The sequence below is a fragment of the Penicilliopsis zonata genome, assembly GCF_001890105.1.
Source record: "Penicilliopsis zonata CBS 506.65 unplaced genomic scaffold ASPZOscaffold_15, whole genome shotgun sequence".
In the NCBI taxonomy this organism is placed as follows: domain Eukaryota; kingdom Fungi; phylum Ascomycota; class Eurotiomycetes; order Eurotiales; family Aspergillaceae; genus Penicilliopsis; species Penicilliopsis zonata.
Window position 1 is genome coordinate 645,540 of NW_019208924.1, and position 26,292 is coordinate 671,831.

Consider the following 26,292-nt stretch of genomic DNA (forward strand, 5'->3'; position numbering starts at 1 on the left):
ACGTATAAGTCATGCCAAGCGGAGCTCACAAGACGAAGCTCCTGGTCACGATCGTCGATCATCTTTTGTAATTCGGTCTGGAAAAACGGAAATGTCCATATCAGCAAAGCAAGCTCCAGGTTCATGTCTAATTGCGTTAATACGAACCTCTCGCTCCTTGCTGATGGAATCCTCGGTGTTTTCTTCGTAATGCTTGATCCGTTCGCGAAGCGACTTGATCATCTCATTTTGCTGTTGAATGTGCTGCAGTGTGAGACCAAGGTTAGCAATGTACCGGCAAAGCATTGATTTTAAAGATGATATAATGAAGGCACTGGAGAATCAGATCGCTTCTTCCAGGAACGCAGTCTTTTAAATGCCGACGAACGTGCTTTGGCTTGACACTCGACAAGAAACAAATGGCGATTGAATGATTCGCAAGGGTAAGGGCGTTCTTCAACTTCTTCATAGTAGGACAAATTACTGACCTCTGCACGCTTGGCAAGTCTTTCGACGTTGGTCTCAATCAAGTCGGCAAACTGTTTCACCAGCTCCATGCTCGATTGTTGACGCAATTCTTGGTCATTGTCACCTGCACCTCCGCTGTACTCAGTGACCAGCCTTTGCATCTCAGCCAACAGATCCTGATCTTCCGAGATCATTTCTGATTCCTTCTGATCCAGCATTTCACGAAGTTGATCCCTTTCATTGCAGGCCTCCCTTGCAAGATTAAGGCTAGCATCCGCCTCAGCTTCAACATGATGATATTTGTGGGTAAGAGCATCAAATTGCTCCCTGAGATCGGCGAGTTCAGCGTCTTCTTTTTCTTTGAATGCCTGGGCCATGTCGACCTTGTCCTTGCTTGTGAGATCAACTGTGCACGAGTGAGCTGGGCAACACATTGAATGATTGTGATAGGATTTCTTTCGCTTACGGTCTGCCTTGGCTTCTTCGAGTTTTCGCATGGTGGCATGGGCCAAGTCGTCAGCCTCTGCGAGCTTCTTGCGAACCTCAGCAAATTCTTCATAGAGTTTCCAGTATTCCTCGCTAGACAACAAATCAGCATCTGCTTCCGCAGCCGATGGCCTCTCATACCTCTGGGTAGATTTTGCTTGTGCGATTTGGGTTGTCGAAAGGAAGTTGTCAGAGTAAGGCACAGATTGGCCGGCCAACTGGGATTCAGTGTCAGTGTCTTGCAATGGAGAGCGATTCCAGGGCTCACATACGGATGCCGAAGGAGCCTTCAGGGAATCATCCTCCTCATCCTTCTTCAATTCGTTATTTTCAGCTTTGCTATAATCGATCAGCTCTTGATACAACACGCGTCTACGGAGTACTGACAGTTGTGACTCTCCGAAGTCCTTTTGGAGTGTATCCTGCAATTGTGGCGTGTCGCTGCCGGGCGTATACGATGGGCTCCCTGGTGAACCTTCAAGCTCTCGAATCCGCTCTCGCAGATCGCTGATTCGGGTTTGGTCTCGCTCATGTTGTTCTTCTGCGCTCTTAAGACGTTCTGTAAGAGCGTGGTTATTGAACTCTAATTGCTTCTTCAGGTTTTGGACCGTGTGCCTGTCCTGCTCGATATGAGGAATAAGTTTTTTGTATTCCTCCAGTTCCACATCGCGCTCGGAAGACCGCTTTTGTTGGGAGTCAGCTTCCTTCAACTGCTGCTGAAGATCTTGAATCTGGTTCCTCAATGTTTGGTTCTCTTTCTCGTAATCCTGGCTCGCTTGCAACTTCTGTCTGTATTTTTCCGCCGCATTTGCCTTGCGCGCAAGCTGATCCCTTTCAGTCTTGAGTTCGTCATAGTCATCCTGGAGCTTTTGGTATCGTTGATTCTTGACGAGTAAAGACTCCATAGACATCCGTAAGCTGTCGATCTCATCTTGTGCAGCGGCGAGTTTGACCTCCTGAGAAGCGATCAGGTCTTCTTGCTGCCGAGCTTTGGTCTCCAAAGCCTTTGCATTGATTCCGACTTCGCCTTTTCCAGACTTCAGAGTCACAAGTCGATCTTCAGTCGACGCAAGGCGGTTTTGCAAGGTATCGTTATTTTCCTGCAGACGAGCCAAGCGGTTATGCAGGTCTGCCAATGCCTTCTCTAGTTCCTTCTTTTCGTGCGCAAGACGATCGTTTTCTGCAATGACCTTCCCAACCCGTTCCTCGAACTGCAATTCCGGGTCGACGAGCTCTCGCTTTAAGGGGGGTTTGTGATCGTCGTCGTCGCTATCAAGCGGCTCATGTTGGCCGTTGTGCGCCTCCTCAATGATATCCTTCAATCCTTCTTGGGTCGATGTGCTCAGGCTCTGGAGAGTCTGCACGTATGTTTCCGCGTTGGGGGAACTGATGGCGGCAATCAGGAGGAGTTTCAAGAGCTTGTTGGTCTCTTTGACAGAGCTCTTTTCCGCGATAGCTTCAAGATCTGGGGAGGGGTCAAGACCGGATGGTACTTCGTCTTCATTCTGGTGTCGGACATAGCTCAGCAAAAGCTTGTGGATGTGCTTCAGGTTCTGCCACTTGGCCACCCAATTGTCTGTTACCCGTTCCGGGAGCTCGTCGAGAAAATACTGAGGGTCGACATCCTGTAGGATCTCCCAAATAATTATACCGTCAGTCAATTCGTCGGTAGCCCGGAGGGTTTTACCCAAGGAAAAGCTGTTGATCCATTCCAGCAAAACCTTGGTCACGGTGTGTTCCGAGGCCATGTTGAGCGGAATGGATCAGGCACGCGCGGAACCAATCTTTGGCTAGAAATGTCAATGTCAGGGTGCTCTCAGGGGCGTTTCAGGACTTTATTGTAGACCGAAATGAGGCAGGAGTGTCTTGGTATTTATAATTGCGGTTTGGGAGGTATTTCCTTTCTCGAGAATCGGAGTGTTTCGAGTGGAATCCACGCGTGCTTTTTTGGCGCGGTTCGGAGAACGAGGATCAATTGCTTTGTTTCCGTGTTGTCAGATGATCCAACATCGATAGTTCGTTCCTCTTTCACTACTGCTCTTTCAGACATTATTGTCTTGCTTGAAAGACACAAAGAATCACTGTGGTATTATCTAAAGTACATGGAAACAATTCTAGATGTATTTACATTATTGTTGAGAACTCCAATTTATACTATTTGTGGATGGTATACGCTGAATAGCTCTCTGTACTTAGAGAATAAACTACTCTAGAGATTTCATAAGTTATAACCCCCACTTCAGCTAATGGGGCTGCTGGTCTAGTCTACGGAGTAGATTAATTAATATATAGTCTTAACCTAAGTGCCTATTAGGTTATATTTAATGACATCAATGAGGACTGTAAATAACTGGATTCTTAGATGATCAATTTGTTATAGCTTTGAAAGTCCATTGTTATTGATATTTGACTGCGTAATTAAAGAAACAAACATAAAGAAGCATACATATCATTCATTGGGGACATAAAGAGCATAAAAAACATACCATCTACAATGGTCAAATCAAGAAGAGACAACCCCTATTGTTGCAGAAGCCATTCAAGCCTTAAAGTGCCATAACGCTTCCTGGAGTGGTGAATATTTAGAAGCCAGAGTAATATGCTAGTAATCTAGTATATAGACTCCTTAACTATCAGTAAGGTCACCATCAACTGTGACTATCTGGTCCTCTTCAATGAATGGGTTATATGTGGTAGAAAGCGTAGAAATGGTCTGGATAGTATTCTCTGTAGCTTGAGCGGCAAATCCTCTGGACAGACTATGTCAGTCCCATTGGTCAGGCAGAAACAGCGGGGAAAGATGCCCTTACTTGAGAAGGTCTAAATCGAGAGCAGGAGTTAGCTATTGAAGTATATCTGTCTGGAGAAAGAGGGAGAACTTACGATATTCATGCGTGATAACGCCACCCTATGAAGTAAATTGATTAGTCTCTTAAACAAATACCAATGACCGACAGTAATATCGTACAGCATTTATAAGAGCTTTTTTGGCGTCATTTATGACTGAGTCTGGAGTATTCTGAGGGTAAGTGACAAGAAACGATTTATATGACTGGGCAGCCAAGGCGAGTGGGAGAAGGCCGAATATTGAGATCGAGGTAGCAAATTTCATGGTGTGGCTTGTTTATCCTTCTCCTCAAAAATTTGATATACAAACGATATCTGATTCAGATCTGGTCGAGAAGATGGGATGGGCCTTGAGTTTTATAGAGGGATGTCGGGTGATGGGTGGTAGATGATCATCACTAACTAGGTTGGGCGACGCTTCTTTCGTCATTTTGCTGACTAAGATAACTGTCTTAACTAGTTAGCTCCCGACAAAGCCTGAAGGAACTCCGCGCCGGTCAGTCACGTTTCAACTGTTATTATTGTTGTTCTTGCAACTACCACCTGTTCTATTCGTCTTCTCCTTGTTTTATTATATTCCATTTGACTCTGAATTCTTGAATCTACACTTGACTGTTTATATTTCAATTTCTCTAACCTTAAGCTAGTTGATTTCCTGCTGCTCTTCCCACTAGACGTCGCCCGCCCTGTCCGCGGTTTTCCTTCTTGTGATATACACACAGCAAAGACGATTGGAAACAGAAGGATTGAGTGAGGTAGATATAAATCTCCACGGCTGGACGGTTGCGGCGGATTTCTTTTCTTTTAATTTGGAGGAGGCGCCTACACCACTTGTTATTGTCTCAATCTCACAGAGAATAGTTAGCAAACATTCTACAAGTTTCGAAGCTTTTCATATCTCTTTGCTATTCGAGGAGAGCCTACCTTGAGACAAAAGGGGGACCAGGGTGAATAAACTGGGCTTTACATTAAGGCAAGTGTGCCAGGAGCCAACAAGAAGAAAAAGAGGTGGAAGAGAAAAGAAAAAAAAGCAAATATAGAGGAAGCCAAGCAGAAGAAAAGAACTTAATAAAGAAAAAAAAATTAAAGCACAGGCAAAAAAAGGATACAATATTCAAGAAAGAAGAGAGGCAAGCAGAAAGAGGGGGAAAATCTTCTGGAACACAGTCAACTCCCTAGAAAGGGCAGAAATAGCCAACTTCTGCATATCAAGTGTTACTCAAGCTCACCATTCTCCGAGTACTCTTGTCCAACCTCAACCGCCAATTTCTTGTTTCCTCCCTGTATATCTGCAGTTTCCCGCCCATCATGTCTTCGGGTCTTGCCTCTGATGAGGTCGCCGAGGACTACAAGAACTCTTTGGAAGATCTCACTAGCAATGACAGATTCCAGATCAGCAACTTGACCGTCATTGCCAAAGAAAACACGGAACATGCAATGGCTATTTCCCGGGTCTTGGAGAATCATATTCGAACAGTAGGTGGAAATACCCCCCCCCCCCCCTCTTCTACTCCCTTCGACTTTGTTAGATGTGTCTGTCCGTGTAGTATCTTTTCTGGATGAACGGCTCTAATTTTTCTCTGTAGACACCACCCGCACAGAAATTACCGGCTTTATATGTAGTCGACTCGATTGTGAAGAATGTGGGCACTCCTTACACGTTATTCCTGGGGCGCAACATGTACCAGACATTCATGAACGCATACACCCTGGTCGACTCACAGACTCGCAAGAAGTTAGATGAGATGCTCAAGACCTGGAAGGAGTCTGTCCCGGGTTCTTTGGATACTAAGCCAGTCTTTCCTCCAGAGATCACCCGTGGTATCGAGAGTGCTCTCATCAAGGCAAGGACAGCAGCTCTTCAACAACAACAAGCCAGAAGCCAACAGGATCTGCTTGGTCGCGGCCGTGGAACCGGAACACCCACTGGGTGGACTAACAGTCCTACACCACAAACTGCTCCGCGACATCCTCAACCAAATGTACCTAGACCCAATAACAATGGGCATGGCTACGACGCCGCACGGATTCCCCCCCAAACCCAGCATAATTCACATCAGGACGTCGATCTCGCCGCTTTAAACAGAGATATTGATTCTCTGATAGCTACAGCTCGTAGCGACTTTGCTAACAATCCATTGGACAATTCCGTGCAGCAGCGTCTGAAAGCTCTTCTGGATCTTCAAGGGATATTACAACGGCAGGAACTTACTCAAGAACAGCTCAGGCTCGTACGTGATCAGGTTTCCGCACTTGCTCCAGCCCCAAAGCCTGTGCCGGCAATTCCCCAGGCTTCCATGGCTGCAAACATCCCACCCGTGTCAACGACCCCAGTGTCGAATATACTCGCGCAACAACTCCCGCAGGCTTTTCAACAGCTATTGAATCCCGGGACACTGGGTGAGCTCCTCAAAGTCACTGCTGCCCGTCAGCAGCAACCTACTCCACCTCCGCAGAATCCACTCCTCTACCCAAAAGTAACTGCAAACATGAATACGCCACCACCAGCTGTCCCAACACCAGCAGAGAACCCCCTCATTGCTGCTCTGAAAGCTAGAGGACTTCTTCCTGCAACGCCTGTCCCGACAGCTTCAAATCCGCTAATGCCATCTGTACCCTCTGCTTTCCCGTTTATCGTACCTGGCCAAGTGCGGTACACCCCTCCCATCTCTACACCCCACGCTATAAATGCATCCGAAATCAAACTCGGTGTTCAAATGAACACTGTCTCCATAAAAATGTAGGTTGCGCCCTGCTGTATGGAATATCGCACAATTATTAATTCTAGGAATATCAGCCCCCAACCAACTTTGATTATCTCTCTGTATGAAGCGAGATCTAATCGATGCGGGACATGCGGCCGTCGTTTCCTTACAACAGAGGAAGATAAAGAGAAGAAGGCTCGCCATCTAGATTGGCATTTCAAAACCAACCAACGGATGGCGGAAGCCGCCAAGCGAGCCCAAAACCGCAGTTGGTACGTCGATGAACGGGTAAGTATTTGCATTCTTCTACCAGACCGCGTTTCGCTCAATTGTTGACCCTTGGTAGGATTGGATTAAATCACGTGAATTTGGAGATGATCTGGAAATCCCAGAGAGCGATGCTCAAGGCGAGAGTGGAGCTGGATCCGGCAGCGCGGCCGCAAAGAAGAGTCTTCCAAAGCAATGGATTCGTGCACCGAACGATGCTGCATTGCGAAACACTCCGTGTCCCATCTGCCAAGAGAAGTTCGAATCGACATGGTCCGAGGATGTTCAAGACTGGATCTGGCAAGACGCAATCAAAGTTGGGAACCGTGTGTATCATGCCAGCTGCTACGCCGAGGTCACCAAAGATGGGCCAGCTCCAGCCCGCGGTAGCACGCCGCTTGGGCGTACGGGAACTCCAGACTCCGTCCTGGGTAAACGAAAGGCAGAGGTAAGTTACTTCAACAGGATCCTGCGAGGTGCCCTTTTCACTTACTTGATGTCTCCTAGGACAACGACTCACCCTCCCACGTGCGAATTAAAACTGAGCCATCATTATAATTAGATCAGACCTTCCCATGCAAATATTACTAATGTACGGGAAACGAACGGTCCATCGCTATACTATCCCTAAAATTCATCTGAATTTGCATTGTACCGGATCGGGAGCTGCTTCTTTGGTATATCCTAGCATCGTCTTCTATTTCCATGGAGTCTCTTATTAGCTTTCTCTTTCTCGTTCATTTCTCGTCACCCAACCCTCACAGTCGAGGCACAACGCCAATATTTTAGAACTTCGTTGCATCAAATGCGGCCTAGAACTTAGCATCTTTCATTGAGATATCTCATGTAACTATACAGAAATTTCTAGGGCTCTTGCACGGAGTATTTCTCTCGTACCCAATGTAGCTAACTAATTGGCTCTACCCCACTAATTCCTAACTATGTAACTGGAGATTTACCAAGGTCGTATCGTAACTATCTGCATCCTGTTATAACCAACTCAGGTACCTACCCCTCACGGATACTAGTTTCCGTAGGATCACTATCGCTCAGAGTCACTATATACACGCCTGGGTCGATATTTCTGGAGCAAGAAGTATTTTTTTCTATAGCCATCCGTTTCGCATCCAGTGTACGCAACGCAACCATGGCTTCTTACAATGTTCGATGGGGCATTATGGGTATGAGAAAACCAACTCCCTTCATCATCACTTTCAACCTGAAGAGAGCATTAGGGCTAATGTAATGATCTGGATATAGCAACTGGCGGGATTGCCACCAGTATGTTTGTCCCTTACGGTCTACTTATAGACTTGTTGACAGTTAATCGTCTGACTATTGATACAAACAGCTTTCGTTCGGGACCTTCTGACTGACCCTAAGGTTCGTGGCGCATCTGATGTGTCGCATACTATCGTTGCAGTCGCCTCGTCATCTTCTGCAAGCCGTGCTGAAGAATTCATCGTAGACAAAGCCATTCCTCGCCCTTGTGCGGCGTATGGCTCGTATGAAGAGCTTGTTGCCGACTCTAGCGTCGATGTGATCTACGTCGCAACGCCGCACTCGCACCATTTTCAAAATAGCATGTTAGCCCTAGAGGCGGGCAAGCATGTGCTTTGCGAGAAAGCGTTCACAGTCAATGCGGCCCAGGCGAAGATCTTGTGCGAGACTGCAAAGAAGAAGAACTTGTTCCTCATGGAGGCCGTGTGGACTCGCTACTTCCCTCTCAGCGTGCAAGTCCGGGACCTCATCAAGCAAGGCGCGATCGGCGAGGTGCTGAGAGTAATCGCGGACAATAGCACGGGCGATGATGTGGAAAAGATATGGGGGACTGCTCATCGGATGGTGAACAAAGATCTAGCAGGTGGCGCCTTGCTGGACTGTAAGTTCCCAATCAGAAGATCTAACAATGTTCATTTTTTGGTAATTCTCTGCTGAAACATTCCACAGTGGGCATCTATTCTCTGACGTGGGTTTTCCAAACGCTCTACCACACTCTCCCTGTTACTCAGCGCAAGCCCCCGTCGGCCATTTCGGCGCATATAACCCCCTACCACCTCACTGGGGCGGACGAAGCAACCACGATCCTGCTCAGCTTTCCTACCACTACCCCATCCAACAGCACGCACCCCGGCGAGTCTCAAGCCGTGGCAATGACACACCTCCGGGTCGCGACCGATCCTGGCGAGGATAACTCTGCTGGACCTGCCGTCCGAATCCAGGGCACGAAAGGTGAGATCCAGGTTGACGGGCCCGTCTGGAGGCCGGAGAGGTACCGCGTGATCTCGAAGAAAACTGGAGACTCAGAGGCTTCCGGCATAAAAGAGGTGCATTGCTCTTTCCCTGGAAACGGCCATGGCATGTACTGGGAGGCGGACGAGGTCGCTCGGTGCCTGCGCGATGGGAAGCTTGAAAGTGAATCAATGCCGTGGGAGGAGAGCATTGTCATCATGGAAGTCATGGATGAAGCTCGTCGTCAGGGTGGCTTGACTTATCCCGAGTCGATAGAGTCGACATCTTACCCTCTGAAGTTGTAAAAGATGGGCATGACTTATCGATGGAGTTCACAAGATTCCTTACGCACCATCTGCAGGTTTGAGTGATTCTAGCTAGTCCTTTCTGCGATGGATATACGAATAACTATGAATTTCTTGAAGTAGCCAATACTTAGGAAAAAGAGGCTCAAACTTGAATATACTATACATTCTGCTGAGATCACTTTCTAGGAGGTGTCTATGTAATGATGCAGTATGAACAATTCGTCCAATTGCAATGCAAGAGACCGGCTGGACTTTGCTTCCATGGCACCGTCGTAAGGCAACCCAACATATTCGTGACATTAAATTATTCTCACTAATTTTTTTGGCCTCCTGATCTGTTCATTTTTGATCAGATGAGCGCACGAGAACCCCAGGGGCTGCTGGAGAGCTGTCAATCTCTCAGCACCGCGAGATTCCTGCAACAGGAGTCTTTTTAGTTCTTGTGGAAAACACCCAGAAGGCTCTTCCACACCTGACCAGGCTCCTGGCTGGCATCGATGCCCCTCCAGATACCAGTCTTCTTGTAATAGTCGACAACAGGGGAGGTCTGATCGTGGTATGTTGCGAGACGCTTCTTCAAGGTATCGGCATTGTCATCGGAGCGCTGGATCAAAGGCTCGCCAGTGATATCATCCTTCATGTCATCCTTGGGCGGGTTGAAGATCTTGTGGTAGGAACGTCCGGAAGCAGGGTGGACCAGACGGCCAGTAATTCTGGCAACCAGGAGAGCATCATCGATCTGAAGCTCAACAGCATGCCCGAGCTTCTGGTTGCGCTCGTTAAGCATGTCGTCCAGGCGCTCAGCTTGAGCAACTGTACGGGGGAAACCATCGAGGATGAAACTGGCCCTGTTAGCCTTTTCTGCATGGGCAACTCAAGCAGCCGGTGTATGCTATACACACCCGTTCTTGCACTCGACATTGTTCTCGAGCTCGCTCTTGATCATGTTCACCATAATCTCATCACTGACCAGACCGCCCTGGTCCATGATCTTCTTGGCCTCCTTTCCGAGCTCGGTCTTCTTGGCAACTTGCGATCGCAGCATGTCTCCGGTAGCCTGCGCAACAAAACAAAGCATTAGTAATGGGATTTCTTGGGGGGGGGGGGGATGGGAGGTAAAAAGAAACTTACCAAGTGGCACACGCAGTACTTCTCCTTGATCTTAGGGGCCTGAGTGCCCTTGCCTAAATGGATATCTGTCAGCATCACTTCCTACTGATCCCCGAAGAAAATCCAAACATACCAGCACCAGGAGGTCCCATCAGGATGATGCGCATGTGTTCCGCAATGCTCTTGGGCTTGGAGCTGCTAGCTCCACTCAGGCGACTCTCCAAGTCCTCAATGCGCGCCTCCAGCTTTCCGATCATGTCCTTCAGGCCATGAACGGCATCGTCTGTAATGGGAGCCATTGTGTATAGAAGAATGGAGAATCTGGTATAGAATATTAGAGATCATTCGCTTAGAGACAGCTGGAGTTAAATAATCACTCTCTTACCACAGGAGAAGGCTGAGATTTAAAACAGGTTGCAGGATGGAGAACGCGGACAACCGGTTGGGGACAAAAAGATGTTCCACAACTCGGCGAAGAACTAGTGCATGCCCCAAGGCTCGCTCCGCGATTCCAGCCTCTTCACCCGCCCGGGTGCCGGACTTGCAGCGACATCTCCCGCGAATGCCCTTGAAGCGATTAAAGGCCAAATCACATTCATCTAAAGATACAAAATAATGATATACAGCCCTAGCGCGCTCTTTTCTCCAGATGAGAGTTAACTACCGTAGAAGTCTTTTATTTATTATTTTTAACCACGTGATCTGCTTGTCCCTGGGGCCTGGGCCTGTTCTAAGCCTCAGGCACCAAGCTGTGGCTGGTAATGTGGCTGAAAGGCGCAACAACAGGGCAATACCGAACTTACGTCTTACAGCCTACAGCTCCGAACAAGCTCGCCGCCATCGTTGACAGAAGCCACTTCCACACCGCTCACGATATCCCAGAGCTCTCTACATTCGACGCCCTACGTTTCCCATTCGTCTAAACGGCTGTATTCGTCTTCCCCACCTCCACCATGCCTGCCACAACGGCGGACACACTTTCGCTCGTCACGCGTACTGTCTCCGTTGCTCCCCTCGTCCTACTCTCTGTTGCAGATCACTATGGGAGGTCCGCCAAAGGAACTCGGAAACGTGTAGTCGGTGTGCTTCTAGGCGAAAGCTCCGGTCAGAATGTCAGAGTGTCGAACAGCTTTGCCGGTGCGTCTCGCTCGACTACAAGTGCTAGCGAAGCCTTGCCGCTGACTGATGGTGTTTAATAATAATAGTTCCCTTCGAGGAGGATGAGAAGGATCCATCTGTCTGGTTCTTGGACCACAACTTTGTCGAATCGATGCGTGATATGTTCAAGAAGATCAATGCTCGTGAGAAGCTGATCGGATGGTATCACTCTGGCCCCAAGCTGCGGGCCTCCGACCTCGAGATCAACGAGCTTTTCAAACGATACACACCGAATCCGTTGTTGGTCATCATTGACGTGCAACCGAAGGAGGTTGGCGTGCCCACAGATGCATACTTTGCTGTGGATGAAATCAAAGATGTAGGTTGTCTCCTCCATCCTGATCTATATTGACATTATATGGCGCTTTTATCTAAAAACATGCTTCTTTTTCAGGACGGCACGACAACCTCCCGGACGTTTGTGCACACTCCGTCTATAATCGAAGCAGAAGAGGCCGAGGAAATTGGTGTTGAGCACCTCCTCCGAGACATCAGGGACGTTGCCGTCGGGACGCTCTCTACACGCATAACATCCCAGCTGCAGTCGCTACAGGGCCTTCACCTGCGCCTACGTGATATCGGACAGTATCTGCAAAAGGTTCTTGACCACGAACTTCCGGTCAACCACGCCATCCTCGGCAATCTTCAAGACGTCTTTAACCTGCTCCCGAACCTGTCAACACCTTCGACATCATCGCGTGCCAATGGCGCCGAACCGCAAATCGAGAACAGCGAACTAGCTCGCTCTATGAGCATCAAGACCAATGACCAGCTCATGGCCATTTATTTGAGCAGCTTAATCCGGGCTATCACTGCCTTCCACGATCTGATCGAGAATAAGATTCAAAACCGGCAGCAACAAGAGGAGAGCGAGTCGAAGAAGGAACAAGAGAACGCCACGGGCAAGGAGGACAAAGACGCTGCCGCGAAGAAGACCAACGGAACAGCGAACGGGGAACAAACGGACGAGTCGGAGGCTAAGGAGAAGCAGAAGAAGAAATAATCATATGATGCATGGCCTTTACGATCAATGCAGATACTGCCAACATTGAACTCATTCAATTACCTATCCGTAAACCCTTGCCTACAAGTCTACTCCTGAAGAGTACAGAGTAAGGCATATGTAGTACTTGAAGAACATGGTGAAGAATTAAATTTATATTTCATCTCGTAGATGTATTAAGCCAAACACCCTACCAGCTCCGCCGGCGTGATCTCCCATCGCGCGTCAGAATCGACCCCAAAGACCGCAGGACATCTCGCGGCCAGTACACAGGCAAGCAGATGTTTACAAATTGCAGACTGGCGAGGGCCTATCGATCCGCCAAAGGGATACAAAGAAGGGGAGTGTGTATCAGTATCGGCATCAGAATCAGGTTGCGGTTCGGATGTTTCTGGACCGTGCTGGAAACAGGCAAGCGCGAATGTCGGACAGGTACAGTTCCATGCGCGAAGACGGACTTCGTACCCCTTTTCCTTTTCAGCAGGGGAAGAAGAATCCACACCTGCACCTGGCGGGGAAGAGGCAGAGATCACGAAGAAAGTTTCTCCAGATACTTTGTTGTCGGGGGTATTAGCCTCCTCCCTTCGAATAAGATACCGTCGTACGAGCTTCCGGTCGAGGATGTCTAGGGCTAGAAGCAGCTCGTTGGGGAATAGACAGTGGAGTGTTAGAATCAAGGACTTGGCGTGTGCGGAATGTGTGGGTGGTAGGCTCGCGAGAGGATTTGATGGTCTATCCGATTCCCTGGTGGTAGTGGTGTCATTGTTGGTTTGTGGCGAGACGTGGGAAAGAGAAAGCTGTGTGATGAGACGGTCGATGAACTGAGTTGACTGTGTAAATTCCATGGGCTTGAAAAAGGATGTAACTGGATGCTTGAGTGGTAAATAGGTTGAGTGATGTATATATATATATATTGAAATTGATCTCTAAAATGTAGTAACTCGCAACTTATTAATCACAAAGAATAACAAAACCAAGTCATTTGCGTTTTCGAGGCCGTAAGCTTCTACCCCCAGTCTTTTGCGTGGTCTTCGACCCATCTACATATTCGCCATCGTCGTCGTCCCTCTTTCTCTTTTTACGAGCTGGCCTTGCCACTTTGGGATCTTCCTTCTTGGTCGTCTTGGGTCCCGCGGTCTTATTTGACTTCGCCGCTGCCTTTCGTCGTCCTAATTTGGGCTTGGGATCGACCTTGGATTTCTGTGTTCGAGTACGCTTGGGTGATGGCTTACCCTCTGGCTGTTCCGTTTCATCCAGCTTACGCTTTTTCTTCATCTCTTTGACCTTGTCAACAGCGGTCACAACCTGATCGATGAGCTCGTCGCTGATCTCTGCATGGATCTTGAGCTCGAAATAGACGCCCTTTTCTGCATGCTGTGGATCGGGCTGGACCTGCTCCATGATTAATCCATGGGTATCTCCTTCACTTACCTTATACCGACAGGCTTCCGCATGGATTCTTTGCTGGGATTCATTCTTGGTGGCCGACTTTTGGGCTTCCCCTTGATCCTTGCCTGCCAGCTGCTGGGTTGGTTTAGCATCTTCGATTTCCCAGCCGACTTTGCGATATGCCAGAAGATATGCATCTACCGGCAGTTTTGCACAGGCCCCAAAACTCTCCGGTCCCGGAGTGACTGTTAGATCATTCACTTTCTGGATCTTACCTTTTCCGTTCTTCACATAGGTGATGTAATGCCCGGACATGATTTGCTTACCTATATGGCAGATGGCAGCGTACAGCTCATACTTGACGGTCTTCCGTTGGGACTGCCTGACCGCCACGTTATCGAGATATGGATTGAGGTCCAGATCGAAGTCTTTGACAGGAGTCTCAATCTTAATGCATGAGCCGTTTGCGAATTTGATCCGATCTAGACACACCAGCAGCACCTCTGGCGTCTCATCATCGAGAAGGCCTTTGGAGCTGAGCTTGATACCGCATTTGCTGCAAGTTTCATTGTCTAGAGGCCGGGGCGCCATGGTCTCCCGGAGGGCCCTTTTCAGCGTGGTGGAGACAACCGTCTGTCCTCCCGAGGTGAGAAGCGCGCTGAGCCAGTACCAGCTGTCTGGCGGACCCATGGACACAAGGGGTCCTTTGCACTTGTCGCAGAACTTGTACCTGTTTGTTCTTACCTGAAAGATCTGGCTCAGAGACTGGGCACTGGACACATTAGTTAGCTTGAAGATTGATAGATTGAGAAATAGGCGGGTATAGAGAGAGAGAGAGAGAGAGAGAGGGAAATGCAGTAATAGAACATGACTTACAGGACGGGATCTGTTTCCTCAAGGTAATTAAGCAAGTCGACCAAGAACTCCGTAGCATCCTGTTGACCTCGCCTTGGGATGGTACCTTTCGCGCACCACCTTGCATAGAAGGGAGTCCATAGTTTATTCATCCACCTGGTTCGAGTTCCCTGGTCACACCCGCTAGACCAGTAGACGGAAGCCAGCTTCTTGAAGAGGCAGACGAGACATTTCTTCGGATCGCACCCGCCTCCGTTATGCGAGTTGAGCCAGTTCACAAACACAGGCGTGTGAAGGAGCATGACCAAGACCGAGTTACGGTAGCACTGGTCCCCCCCGTTCTTGATTCCGTGCGTGGGGGCATCGACGGGCAGGTTGTTGGTTGTCCACCATTCTTCGATGAGGGAATCCTATATGTTTTTTGAGAATGGTTAGCAGGGTGGGGGGCTATCTGGTAGATTCAGTCGGAAAGGAAAACCTTGCCTTGTTCTTGGACTTTGGTTGCGAAACCGCCATGACTCGGTTGATTCTAGTGGGTGCTTTGACTGTTTCTCTTTACTTCTTGTCGATATACAATGACTGTCTCTTGACTGATGAACTTGTACTTCAAAGTCATTCTCGACAAGGAATCGGGGCAATTTATCTTCGAGAAGGCCATGCGACCTGCTGCAGGGCCGTTGTTCATGTTTCTTTGTCTCATTGTGAGTATGGTTTGTCATTCTGCTTTGTTCTTTGAAGTGTGAGATGTTAGGATTAATATAGCTCTGAAAGATCTTTGAAGATATTCTTTATAGTTTATAACAATGAGAACAAAGACTGCCAATTGTCTTACATGACAATAAAGAATCTTGAATCGAGCCTTATGCTCGTAGATGAGATTCAAGTTACTCAACACGCTACATAGATTATCATATCTATAGCCACTAGAGAAGCGATACATTCTCAACTATACTACATAACAAGACTCGAGTACTCCGTAGGACTCTAACTATGCCACTGTCTGTGATTCTAGACATGATACATCAAAACCATTACTCATCCATCGGATGATTCAAATGATTACCTTAGGAGCTCTTACTGGCCTTGTTGATATCGACCGTCGTTTCAGAAAAGTGGAGTAGCAGAACAATAAGCCGTGACTCTCTCCATTGGTTCGCGTGGACGGAGTCGACCACGAAATGGAAATGCCCGAGCAAAGCAAGGAACCACCACGTCAAAATGAAACGCGGGCGGTCCCCAAGTGTTTCTCGTAGATTGTGTAACGGCTGGGAACGGTGGATCTTGGGTATCTTGAATCTCGACTCCTGCTGCACTGCACGGCATCCACTAGTTACAGAGTGCCTGGCTAGTTAACAGTTAGTCAACCGACTAGTTAAGCACCTTAGGTACGTACTTACCAGGTGGTTAGTTGTGATTCCGTAGATGCTTGCCTACCTAAGGATACGAAGCTGAGACCTAGCAAGGTAAACTAACTGCAGATGGGCACAAGTCACGGAGCCGACTCGGACATGGAGTCTGCACGGTCCGCACACCGCTAAAAAAGATGGAATAGTAAGGTATACCTACCTAAGCTAATAGGCATGAGTTAGTTACCTCTTAACGTCTACATGTTTAATAGCTGAAAGCTTTATATTCTCAGGTATATCTCAGGTATACGACTAGGTATTTACCTCCTAGTTACGATAGCTACCAAGTACCTAGGTAAGTGGTTACAGGGTACTCCGTACTCCGTACTCCGTACCTTGTTCCAGCCAGCAGCAAGTCTCGCCACGTTTCCTTATTCTACCTATCTAATTCTTACTCTGTGCTTCGAGGGTTAATCTCGCTTGGACCAGCAGAAAGACCCGCCAAGACGAAATGAAATGAGCTGTGATTGACATGTTCTCGGTGGCTTTGCTGAAGCAATCATAAAACAAGCCACTCTGGACCCCACTGGTCCCTATAATTTGGCCCACCGTTCAAGCGATCATTTCACTCACTCTGCTCCTAGGAAGTACCCAGTACGGATGTACTGAACCAGTACTTAAGAGGCATAATCCACGAAAACAAGGAAGAGTATGGAGTCAGAACAGATGGGTTTAGACTTTTCACTAACTACTACATAGTTCCAACTTCTCTTGGTAGGTTAGATACCTGGGTACCTATAGCTAAGATAGGTAGGTAGGTAAGTGGATTAAGTTTCAGTAATTACTCCCATGTAGCATCATCATCTAGTTAGTAGTATAGTAGTACAGTAGACGGTATAGTAGTAACTAGCAGGAGAGGGTCACAATAATGCACACACTCTAAACCAGCTATGATCTCTCTCTCTCTATTAGTCCTACCGTTTTCCTCCAAGTACGGAGTACTCCACCGCAAGTCTCGCCTCTGCCACCAGAATGAGGTAGGTTGGGATAGACAGCGCGTTAACCATGGTTGAGCAGTCGATGGATGACATTCCTTCCCAGTATCCTTCAACGTAGGTAGGTGCCTGCCTGTCTAGGAACTGACAAGGGTAGGGAGTTACTGGTAAAACTACATACTACATAAGTTGCCTACCCGTACACATACTATAGTAGTTTCTATTAGTTATACCTAGGACTACGTTTCGTAACTCGCTCTGTAACTGTAGGCTCGAACGGTCTGCCCGAGAGGGATGGGGCTTGACGGGTTCGAGTGGAGAGGGCTTGGGTCCCTCTGGATATTAGTTCCTCTGTATTATTATTACTACTGTCTGTGCAGCGTTGAGGCCTGCGAGTCTGTGAGGGTTTCCCGCATATTGGCTCATTTGATTTGTCGCAACGGCATGCATCACCTGGTTAATTCGCCGACGATCGTCTTTCCCATGCATCCATCGCCCGGTTATCTCATAGGTTCTCCGGCCGTTTTTTTTTTTTTTTTAATTTTTTTTTTAATTGCTTAATCGTCCTTTTTCTCTCTCTCTCTTAGGGCCCTTTCCCTCGCTTCTACCTCTTTAGACTCTTGCTCCATCCTGGGTCGTTATAGCCCGTCCGTTCGATATTCCCATGGAACCCGTTCCTAGGTCCACTTTCTCTTTTGCTGTCCATCGTCTATATACCTTCGCTCCCCGGTCGTTATTGTTCGAGAACCGTCTCGACCAGCTAGCTGCCGAACCCTCTGCAACACCCCTCTCTTTCCCCAATCGTTTTGTGGATTCCTCGCCACGAACCAGTCTATAGATCTCCCTCTGCCTTCCATTTCTCTTTACCTCTTACCCCCCCCCCCCCCCCCCCCCCTCCTTCCCTCTCTCCCTGGTCGGTTCCGTCTTGGATAGTCCATACATAAACTATCTCTTGTGTCGATTGACGTTCGGCTCGATCTCTGCGCTGATTTCTCGATCGTCTACTTTCCTGCACCTGAGAGCCAACTCGACACGCGGTGAACAACGCGCATATGATTGTGCTACCCAACCAGCCTCTCCCTCCTCCCGGCAAAGTGGATATCTCACTTCTCCTCAAACCCCAGGATGAGGAAGAAGCCACCCGCGCACCTATCACCACTGCCGCCTACTACAAACCACCACCGCTGACAGCACAACTGCCGCTTCCTGCGGCTGCGGGGCCCTCGCTTGCAGCGGCGGCCCCGGTAGCTGGACTACCAGCAGGGCCGCCGGTAGTCACTGCGGGTCCGAGTCTCTCGGTCAAGGCTGGCACAAAACGACTGCAGCCCGCTCATACGGCCGAGTCGCCCGCAAAGAAACAGTCAAAGTGGTCTCCGGAAGAAGATGCGTTGATCATCGAGCTGCGGGGCAGCGGAATGAAGTGGGAGGACATCAGCAAGCGGTTGCCCGGTCGAAGTGCCATCAGCTGTCGCCTGCACTATCAAAACTATCTGGAGCGTCGAAGTGAGTGGGACGAAGACAAGAAAAACAAGCTCGCACGGTTGTACGAAAGGTACAAACGCTCTTATCTCTTTCTCTCTCTCCTTTTTTTAGGCTAAAGTAAGTACTGACTCGGATAGATTCAAGGCGGAAATGTGGTCGAAGGTGGCCGAGGAAATGGCCATTCCATGGCGGGCAGCAGAGGCCATGCACTGGCAGCTCGGAGAACAGGAGATGGCCCGTCGAGCGGGCGTGGTACCTTTTTCTTTATCCAGTGCGGCGATCGATCCCCCGGCAACCCGCACACGCAGAACGTCTTTGTCACGGCCCCGAAAAGATTCAGCATCGCGGCATCTTCCATCCCAGCTGCCCTCAGTGGAGGAGCTCACAGCTGGGGTACCAGCATATGCTCCAGCTCCGCCACCCAGAGAGCCCTATCAAATTGGGCGGCCGCCGCCGCTTATAAATGGGCCTCCGCCGGGGAGTTTCGGCCCTGTAATGTGCTTCCCACCTCCGCCACCGCCGCCACGAACTCTTCCCTGATCTGATGACTTGCTGTTACCCCCCCCGCACCCCCTCTTTTCTCTCTTCTCCGTTTGATATATTGCATAGCGTTGGCCCGGAGATGGTGGTATACTTTTTTTGAGATTGCAAGAAGAGAAGCTACACATGATTGTGCTGGTTGATATTTTATTTCCTTTGTGTTTCATCAAGGGCTGGCTTCATGACCAATGTTTTCTTTCCTTTTTTCTGTGCCACGTCAGAGATATGTGACCGATAAGCGGGTCTTTCGAGGCTGGTCCTCCAAAGTACCCATTTGGTCAATTTATTGCAGGGGAGGGGGCTGTTGTTTCGGCCCGTGTTGCAATCGCCCACCAATTGTCTTTTTCATACCCAGACTCAAGAACATGACCCCCTGCACAGACTATGTCTCGCTCCAATTCCTGGCTTGCATACAGGTGGTAGTAGCGGTGAAAAGTCTTGGACATGTCCTTGGACTGAGCGGGGGAGTTCCCACCACCCATCACCCAAGGAACCATGATATCCTGCTGGTCGCCTTTGTCCCAGCCTCTGCGGCTCGTTTTCTGCTCGAGAGCCCAGGCATAAATCAAGGCTTTGCCGCCTTGATTCAACGTGCGCAAAATCTCTTTGATCGCCTCGACTCGCCGGTCAGGACTTGATAAATGATGCACGACTGCGATTGAAATAGCAAAGTCAAAGCTCGCGCTCGGATGCGGCAGATTTAGAATATCGGCCATGATGGTGGAATGTGGTTGATGTTTCACAGCAATTCGCGCGAGGTTCTCAGATCTAGATGGTCAATACAGTATTGATGAAACATACAACAAAAAAAAAATTCAGATAGAGAAAACAAGCAATAAATAAAGCTGTGAAATAAAAAAAATCAATATAACAAAAGAAGATCCCCAATACTCACCGATCAGAGGCGACGATGAAAACATCTCGGTTTACAGGCAGATACTTGCCATTGCCGCACCCTACATCCAACCCGACAGAACCTGGCTGAAGCCCCTTCAGGAACTGTTCCACAATCGGCCATGGCTAAGCAGCAGGTGTAGTTAGCAGCTGTTTTTTGGTCTTTTTTTATTATTTTACATGGGATACCTCAAAAAAGAACAAACCTTGTATCGTGTTGAGGAAAAGTGCTGCGCGATCTGCTGGTACACCTCGTGCACGTGTTTCTCTTCGTATGATTCCTCACCTGGAGCTGGATCTGAAGCCATGGCTAGAATATAGGAATAGTATTGTATCTATCCGTACGGATGTAGTATTGGCTGCAGGGGAGAGCAGTTCCTCCATGTACGCAGTAGGTGTTAATCAATTAAAGTTCGGTAGTGGCGCGAGCTGCTTATCACGTGGCTCGGAGAATTTCTGAATCAGCAACTGTATTGCGACCATCGACGAGTGTGTGCGTTGGGTAAAAGAACCTAGTTAACTGACTTACAGACGTGTCCAGCGAGTCGGAGGAGATCTGATATCCAATAATCTGTCAGAGGCGGTGCTATTAAACGGAAAAGCTACATTGGCAGGATTGGAGTTGCCATTTGAGTCGAGCCGATCTTTTGGTATAGAGGGGGAGGTCTGACCTGTGAGTTGTATCTAGGCACTCAAACTCTCTTTGCATTGTCCTTTTTAATTACTATTGGTCTACTATGGATCTTTTATTTAAAAAAGAGCATAGAACTAATGTATCATTGCTCTGTTAATGCCCCAGCCCAGCCCATGTTAGCTTTTAGTACTTTGTTCTTGTTCTAGAAGCGTCTATAGGATTACTTTTGCCTGTAGTTAACCCAAAGATAAACTAACTCCATTTCCATAGGCATTCATTACACACATACTCTTGTTCTACCATTAATACACTAAATAGTTCAATATGGCATTCCAAGTAACACCAGCAGATGTCTCTGTCATTATCTCTACACCTAGCTCCTTCGGCGCAGCGGGGACGTCCGAATCGGACCCGGGGCTGGCGACAGAACGTCGCATCACCCCGTCCTGGACTGTCAACCAGCTCAAGGGAAAGCTGGAGACCATGACGGGCGTGCCGCCGGGCTCGCAGCGCCTGCAGCTGAAATCCCCGGGCCAGTCGGACCAATGGATCGAGGGGGAAGACGAGATCATCGGGAGATGGGGGCTGGTCAAGGGGAGCGAAATTGTGGTACGTACAGTCTCTTGAAACGGGTCATCCTTTTCTTTTGTTCCTCTTTTAGAGGTATTCTTTCTTTTTATCTTTATTCTAAGAAGAATGTAAGGTTCACGATACACGCCCGCAAGCGATGCGGCCGAATCTGAACGACGTCTCCTCGGTTGAAAAGTACACTCTCCCGACGGAAACATACGAGTCTCTTTCCAACTCTGTGCTGGCGTGGAAAAAAAACCAGAAGCTGGGTCGCTTTGACCCGAATGCCCAATCGCCCGAAGAGCTGATGCATAGGCAGGCTGAGAAGGATTTGTTGGAGCTTCAGAAGCGAGGTAAGATGAGCCTTACGAGAGACTAAGATGTCCTGCATTTGTTCTAATTTTTTTTCTTCCTCTTCAAAAAGGAATCGCCGTGGACAAGCGTGCCATCACTCTCCCCTCGTCACCGCCCCATATCCGACGTGGCACCATCCGCTTCGTCGGACCCGTCCCGGATATTCCCTATCCGGGCGTGAAAGAGCTGGGCACGGATGGACCGTTGCCCGTCTGGGTCGGCATAGAGCTGGACGAGCCCACGGGGAAGAACGACGGCAGCCTCAATGGGAAGCGGTACTTCACATGTCTGAACAAGACGGGGCTGTTCGTCAAGCCAGAGAAGGTCGAGGTCGGAGACTTCCCGCCCTTGGACTTAGATGATGATCTCGATGACTTAGAGGAGATTTAAATTATTAATGTTACTACCTATGCTGGTGCTAACCCATGCACATTCTTCGCAGCACTTGCACATTAGGATAACGAAAGATAGGGTTTTTTAAGAAGAATACCCGCCATGAACCCAACTGTCAGACCAAACCCAGCCACCCCCAAGTTCCTAACCTTGTACCTCTCCGAAAGACCAACGAAAACAAGAAAAAAGCCCATGATTTGTGGAAGGCGAAACATACTATCATATGTGTGTGAGAGAGAAACCTGAGACTAGCGCAAAAACGCCGGGATCCTCCTTATAAGATGAGAGATATATGGAGCGCTAAAAACAAGGTCGAAAGGAGACACATGGCAATATGATAGAATACCAGATTACAAGCCTCCACAGCATAGCATGTCACAGGTGGTCGGTCATGAAGAGAAAAAGAACTGGATCTCGGTTTTCAGATCAGAAAATTAGGCTTTGTTGACCTTCTGTTTACCCCTCGGCCTCCCCTTCACGGTGGTCACTGCAGGAGTAGCTTCTGCTGTCGATTCCCGCTCGTTTTCTGCAAGCTTCGAGGCTGATCCGGGCGTTGAGACTTCGTTTGGTGCAGGGACACAGCCTTGGGTGAAGAAAAGACGGGCATCTTTTTGGTGCGTGTTGGCAAAACTATAGTAGTTGCCTGAGGCCTATTAGTCTGTCTTCAAGTCACGGTTGCTGAAAAGAACTAGCGCAAAGGCTTACCTCGAGGAACTTGGAATACGCAGCCTTTTCCTGCACTGAATTGAACGCCCGACACATCGACTTGGACCCGGCCATGACAAACATAGAACACCATGTGCATTTTCTTCGAGTTCTTCGGCTTCTTGACCCCTCCGGGTCCTAGTTCTACGATCCCCGAACCGATAAACGAGGAGCTGAGCAGTTTCGCGAACCGGAAGGACGAGTTCTTCACACCCCTCGTTTCGATGCCTGACGGGGCATATGCGATGTCTAGCACAACAGTTAATCACCATGTTGAGTAAAACAGATATTGTAGACATACCAAGAACCTCCTCATCTTCCGTGCTAGCTTGAATATTCTGATCCCACTTTCGAATGTATCCGTGGAGGATACCCTCCTTCTCCCAAGGATCGGCGGCCGAGTCTCCCTCGATATCCGAATCATCGTCCCGGTTCTTCCTTGGTCTGCCTTTCTTTGAGGATTGGTGTTTGCCAGATTTCTTCTTATCCGACTCAAGCTCCTCGGTGCGAATGATCTCTTTGATGGTCGATAACGGAAACCTTTGACCGACATCGGCCTCTCCATCACCGTAAACACAGCGCTCGTTGCGCCAGTATGCTAGTGGTCTGACAGACGCTCTCCCCGATCGGGTGTGAGTGGTACTGTCATCCGAAGGCATCTCACGCTTCAGTATGTATAGACTGCGCCCTTTCAAAGGCCCTGTGCGCATGGCATAATTCTCCACAATCTTGTCTAGTTCCGGGTTATGAGGTAGGTTTATTGTCGAATCCTTCGGCTCGGACATCTTTGTCTTCTTGGTTGGCCGTTGACCCGGCAAGTCACTGTTCACGTTGCGCGCATTCTTGGATGGTCGGCCTGGGCGTTTACGCTTCGGCTGCGAGGCGATGTCAACACTTCCTTCTTGTGCGACGGCTGTCCGAGTGCGACGGCTGTCGCCTGCACCATTTCTTTTGGATTCCGAAATCGGCTTTTTCATTTTGCGTAGATCTGAGGCCACAATAGACGGCGACTGTGCATCGGAATCGTCATAGTCCGGCGCGTCTGGTTCCATGAGAAGCTGGTCGTCCCCCGTAGTCTCATCGCCGTTATTGAGAGTCTCAGTAAGCTCGTTTTGAATTTGGTTGAAGACGTTGCCATTCTCATCTCCTTGCAACTGGCTGTCCGCGTCGCTATCTGAGAAACCAGCCGTCACATTCGTGACCTCGGGCTCCAGGGCCTTGGACCCCTTCGTCTTCTTGGTCTTGTTACGAATTCCATTCGGTTGCGCTACAGACTGGGCGTTGACAGACCGCTGTCCGAGGGGCGACATATCTTGTTGCGATTCGCCATTATCGATGGTAAGATCATGGTTATCCTCGGCGCTAGAGGAGTCCTCATTGCGACGAATTGGGGACGACCGTAAGCCTGGAGTCCGGCGCGGAGATCCGGTCAAACCGGTCTTCACGGGAGATCGCGCTACTGGGGGTAGAAAGTAGGTTCCGCGCCCGCCGTTTGTGCTCGTCAGAAATTCTGAAGGATCGGGCGCATTGCCTGTTGAAGCGAGATGCTAGATTACTACCAGTTCACCGACATGACGGGCGATCACGACCACACAGGCAAGGTAGCGAAAAGATGAAAGACAATATGTCTGTCAAGCGACCTACCTTCGTCCATGGACATCCCATCAGAACCGATCGACGTTTCGTCGCCAGCATCAAAACCATTGTAGTTAACGGGTGACTTCTCAGGGGAGGAGAACATCCCGTCTAGATCCTCCATTCCATATTCATCGATCTTGCCTTCTTTCAGTGTGATACCGGTGCGCCTGTCCCAATTGTAAGATCAGCTGCTATCCAGCGACATGACCATGACCGGAACTTTCGACGCCGAAAAGAAACCCTTGTGTTATTGCAGACTATCAGAGCTTACCTTCCAGCTGTCCCCACATTTGAATAATCATAGTCGCGCGCTTTCGCGGGCCCTCTCGGAGCCATCTTCAATGTCGCTCAGTGGAGAGATGAGTGGGAGACTTTTTGAGGCTCGGGAGGCACGTCGAAAGGGGGACGCGGTCAAAGAATACTCAGAAATATCTAGTGACCGCAATAATCTTTCTGGTTGTTTGAAATCAAGCCGTCTCTAGGCAACAGGCTGTGGAAAGAGACCAGGTGCTGAGACAAAGGCGGTACTGGCGGAGGAATCAACCAGGCGTGGATGCGGAGGGGAATTGAATTGACGGGCGGCAAGCAACACGAGTAGCTCCGCTGGGAACGCGACCGCCCGCTAGTCCGGCACGGTGTCGACGCGTCCAAATTGGCCTACAACACCCCAACCACCATGCTTCAGTCATTCTTTACCGGACAGTCTTCATTATTTCACTTGCTATTGTGCAGCAATCGGGGTCAGATATGGAAGATTCAAGCCAAGAATCGAACACAACATGCTTCGTCCCTCCTAGCATAGCACGCGTCCCACTGCTGACGGGGAAGTCTTATTCTCACTATACACCTTGTCCCTCCGCCGTTACCCCCCAATCCACCACCTCGTCAGCTGCGACACCGAAGCAGGATGTCTCTAGCACACCGTGCGTCCTAGGTGTTGATGAGGCTGGCCGGGGGCCAGTGCTAGGCCCAATGGTCTACAGTGCTTTTTACCTGCCGATGGACCTCCACCACTCCCTTCTAGCTCGCGATCACAGTTTCGATGACAGTAAGGTCTTGACTCCCGGCGTGCGTGCCAATCTGATGCGACTACTTTGCACCCCCGGACACGCTCTCCATGAATCCTGTGGGTGGGCAGTCAAGGTTCTCTCCGCGCGAGACATCTCGGCGGGGATGATGCGGCCCGGTGCTGCGGTTTACAATCTTAACGCACAGGCCATGGATGCTACAATTGAGATCATTCGCGGTATTGTAGAGGAATGCAATGTGGACGTCCGAGAGGTCTATATCGATACTATCGGCAACCCCGCCTCATACCAAGCAAAGTTGGAAAAGATCTTTCCCTCGCTAAAAATCACAGTAGCGAAAAAGGCCGACTCCCTATATCCCTGTGTCAGTGCGGCAAGTGTTGTGGCGAAGGTGACCAGAGATATAGCTTTGGAACTGTGCTATGAAGCAACACTAGAGGCCACCACTGATTTGGTTGAAAACAAATCCCCGGAGACGAGCTGGGGCAGCGGTTATCCTTCAGACTCCAAGTGCACCGGCTGGTTACGAAGAAATATGGATCCGGTCTTTGGATGGGGCCCTGAATGTCGGTTCAGCTGGGGTACCGCAAAGGAAATGCTCGATATGAAAGGGGGGGCAATGGTGGATTGGCCAGCAGAGGAAGAAGAGGAAAACCGGCTCACGAGTTTCATGGCGCCATCTGCCTCTACGGGGAGCTCAACTCGTAAAGAGCTGCACACCTGGTATGGTAGCAAAGCGGTTGAGATCTTATAACGCTCACGTTCAGACGATAAATGCATGGGTTTTGGCGCATAATCTACGATATATCCTTCATTTGATGGTATAGATTCATGAACTGAATAATAGAATTTCCTATATCCTAATCAAAACCCTGCTCTGTCGGGTATCTTTCAATAACATGGAAC

The 26,292-nt window shown here is 49.1% G+C and overlaps 13 protein-coding genes across 13 annotated transcripts; 6 read left to right on the plus strand and 7 right to left on the minus strand.

Moving 5' to 3' along the window:
- Window positions 1-207: 207 nt before the first annotated feature.
- On the minus strand, window positions 208-2,040 carry ASPZODRAFT_848740 (hypothetical protein). The gene is made up of 6 exons (XM_022730260.1): window positions 1,706-2,040; window positions 1,321-1,646; window positions 1,206-1,272; window positions 1,075-1,151; window positions 914-1,026; window positions 208-853 (listed from the first exon to the last, which is right to left on the minus strand). The coding sequence occupies exons 1-6, from the start codon at window positions 1,862-1,864 to the stop codon at window positions 291-293; spliced, it is 1,305 nt and encodes a 434-aa protein (XP_022578689.1). The 5' UTR covers window positions 1,865-2,040; the 3' UTR covers window positions 208-290.
- Window positions 2,041-3,559: 1,519 nt separating this feature from the next.
- Window positions 3,560-4,045, minus strand: ASPZODRAFT_145292 (hypothetical protein; the record flags this gene model as incomplete). Its single annotated transcript, XM_022725091.1, has 4 exons — window positions 3,560-3,683; window positions 3,744-3,753; window positions 3,817-3,841; window positions 3,902-4,045. 4 exons carry the CDS (start codon window positions 4,043-4,045, stop codon window positions 3,560-3,562), a joined length of 303 nt encoding a protein of 100 aa, XP_022578690.1.
- A 1,043-nt stretch (window positions 4,046-5,088) lies between these two features.
- On the plus strand, window positions 5,089-7,310 carry ASPZODRAFT_72366 (hypothetical protein; the record flags this gene model as incomplete). The annotated part of the gene is made up of 5 exons (XM_022729828.1): window positions 5,089-5,256; window positions 5,367-6,520; window positions 6,578-6,773; window positions 6,832-7,200; window positions 7,260-7,310. 5 exons carry the CDS (start codon window positions 5,089-5,091, stop codon window positions 7,308-7,310), a joined length of 1,938 nt encoding a protein of 645 aa, XP_022578691.1.
- Window positions 7,311-7,744: 434 nt separating this feature from the next.
- ASPZODRAFT_135670 (hypothetical protein) lies at window positions 7,745-9,467 on the plus strand. Its single transcript, XM_022723862.1, has 4 exons — window positions 7,745-7,933; window positions 8,013-8,033; window positions 8,104-8,634; window positions 8,703-9,467. Exons 1-4 carry the CDS (start codon window positions 7,900-7,902, stop codon window positions 9,287-9,289), a joined length of 1,173 nt encoding a protein of 390 aa, XP_022578692.1. The 5' UTR covers window positions 7,745-7,899; the 3' UTR covers window positions 9,290-9,467.
- Window positions 9,468-9,725: 258 nt separating this feature from the next.
- On the minus strand, window positions 9,726-10,813 carry ASPZODRAFT_168988 (hypothetical protein; the record flags this gene model as incomplete). The annotated part of the gene is made up of 5 exons (XM_022726880.1): window positions 10,788-10,813; window positions 10,536-10,723; window positions 10,424-10,476; window positions 10,195-10,349; window positions 9,726-10,140 (listed from the first exon to the last, which is right to left on the minus strand). Exons 2-5 carry the CDS (start codon window positions 10,699-10,701, stop codon window positions 9,726-9,728), a joined length of 789 nt encoding a protein of 262 aa, XP_022578693.1. The 5' UTR covers window positions 10,702-10,723; window positions 10,788-10,813.
- A 302-nt stretch (window positions 10,814-11,115) lies between these two features.
- ASPZODRAFT_135672 (hypothetical protein) lies at window positions 11,116-12,845 on the plus strand. Its single transcript, XM_022723863.1, is given in 4 exon segments — window positions 11,116-11,539; window positions 11,608-11,879; window positions 11,955-12,563; window positions 12,565-12,845. 3 exon segments carry the CDS (start codon window positions 11,356-11,358, stop codon window positions 12,561-12,563), a joined length of 1,065 nt encoding a protein of 354 aa, XP_022578694.1. The 5' UTR covers window positions 11,116-11,355; the 3' UTR covers window positions 12,565-12,845.
- Window positions 12,691-13,449, minus strand: ASPZODRAFT_849388 (hypothetical protein). The gene has a single exon (XM_022730261.1). The coding sequence runs from the start codon at window positions 13,406-13,408 to the stop codon at window positions 12,740-12,742; it is 669 nt and encodes a 222-aa protein (XP_022578695.1). The 5' UTR covers window positions 13,409-13,449; the 3' UTR covers window positions 12,691-12,739.
- A 92-nt stretch (window positions 13,450-13,541) lies between these two features.
- On the minus strand, window positions 13,542-15,507 carry ASPZODRAFT_18953 (hypothetical protein; the record flags this gene model as incomplete). Its single annotated transcript, XM_022727314.1, has 3 exons — window positions 13,542-14,724; window positions 14,829-15,217; window positions 15,382-15,507. The coding sequence occupies 3 exons, from the start codon at window positions 15,505-15,507 to the stop codon at window positions 13,542-13,544; spliced, it is 1,698 nt and encodes a 565-aa protein (XP_022578696.1).
- A 2,693-nt stretch (window positions 15,508-18,200) lies between these two features.
- ASPZODRAFT_154139 (hypothetical protein) lies at window positions 18,201-19,170 on the plus strand (the record flags this gene model as incomplete). Its single annotated transcript, XM_022726060.1, has 2 exons — window positions 18,201-18,700; window positions 18,768-19,170. 2 exons carry the CDS (start codon window positions 18,201-18,203, stop codon window positions 19,168-19,170), a joined length of 903 nt encoding a protein of 300 aa, XP_022578697.1.
- Window positions 19,171-19,448: 278 nt separating this feature from the next.
- Window positions 19,449-20,372, minus strand: ASPZODRAFT_168992 (hypothetical protein; the record flags this gene model as incomplete). Its single annotated transcript, XM_022726881.1, has 3 exons — window positions 19,449-19,938; window positions 20,066-20,190; window positions 20,271-20,372. 3 exons carry the CDS (start codon window positions 20,370-20,372, stop codon window positions 19,449-19,451), a joined length of 717 nt encoding a protein of 238 aa, XP_022578698.1.
- Window positions 20,373-21,022: 650 nt separating this feature from the next.
- ASPZODRAFT_145300 (hypothetical protein) lies at window positions 21,023-22,012 on the plus strand (the record flags this gene model as incomplete). Its single annotated transcript, XM_022725092.1, has 3 exons — window positions 21,023-21,307; window positions 21,402-21,621; window positions 21,693-22,012. 3 exons carry the CDS (start codon window positions 21,023-21,025, stop codon window positions 22,010-22,012), a joined length of 825 nt encoding a protein of 274 aa, XP_022578699.1.
- Window positions 22,013-22,348: 336 nt separating this feature from the next.
- Window positions 22,349-24,984, minus strand: ASPZODRAFT_849409 (hypothetical protein). The gene is made up of 5 exons (XM_022730262.1): window positions 24,630-24,984; window positions 24,365-24,525; window positions 23,022-24,251; window positions 22,721-22,969; window positions 22,349-22,658 (listed from the first exon to the last, which is right to left on the minus strand). The coding sequence occupies exons 1-5, from the start codon at window positions 24,692-24,694 to the stop codon at window positions 22,450-22,452; spliced, it is 1,914 nt and encodes a 637-aa protein (XP_022578700.1). The 5' UTR covers window positions 24,695-24,984; the 3' UTR covers window positions 22,349-22,449.
- Window positions 24,639-26,148, plus strand: ASPZODRAFT_135680 (hypothetical protein). The gene has a single exon (XM_022723864.1). It carries the CDS (start codon window positions 25,106-25,108, stop codon window positions 26,138-26,140), a length of 1,035 nt encoding a protein of 344 aa, XP_022578701.1. The 5' UTR covers window positions 24,639-25,105; the 3' UTR covers window positions 26,141-26,148.
- Window positions 26,149-26,292: the final 144 nt, after the last annotated feature.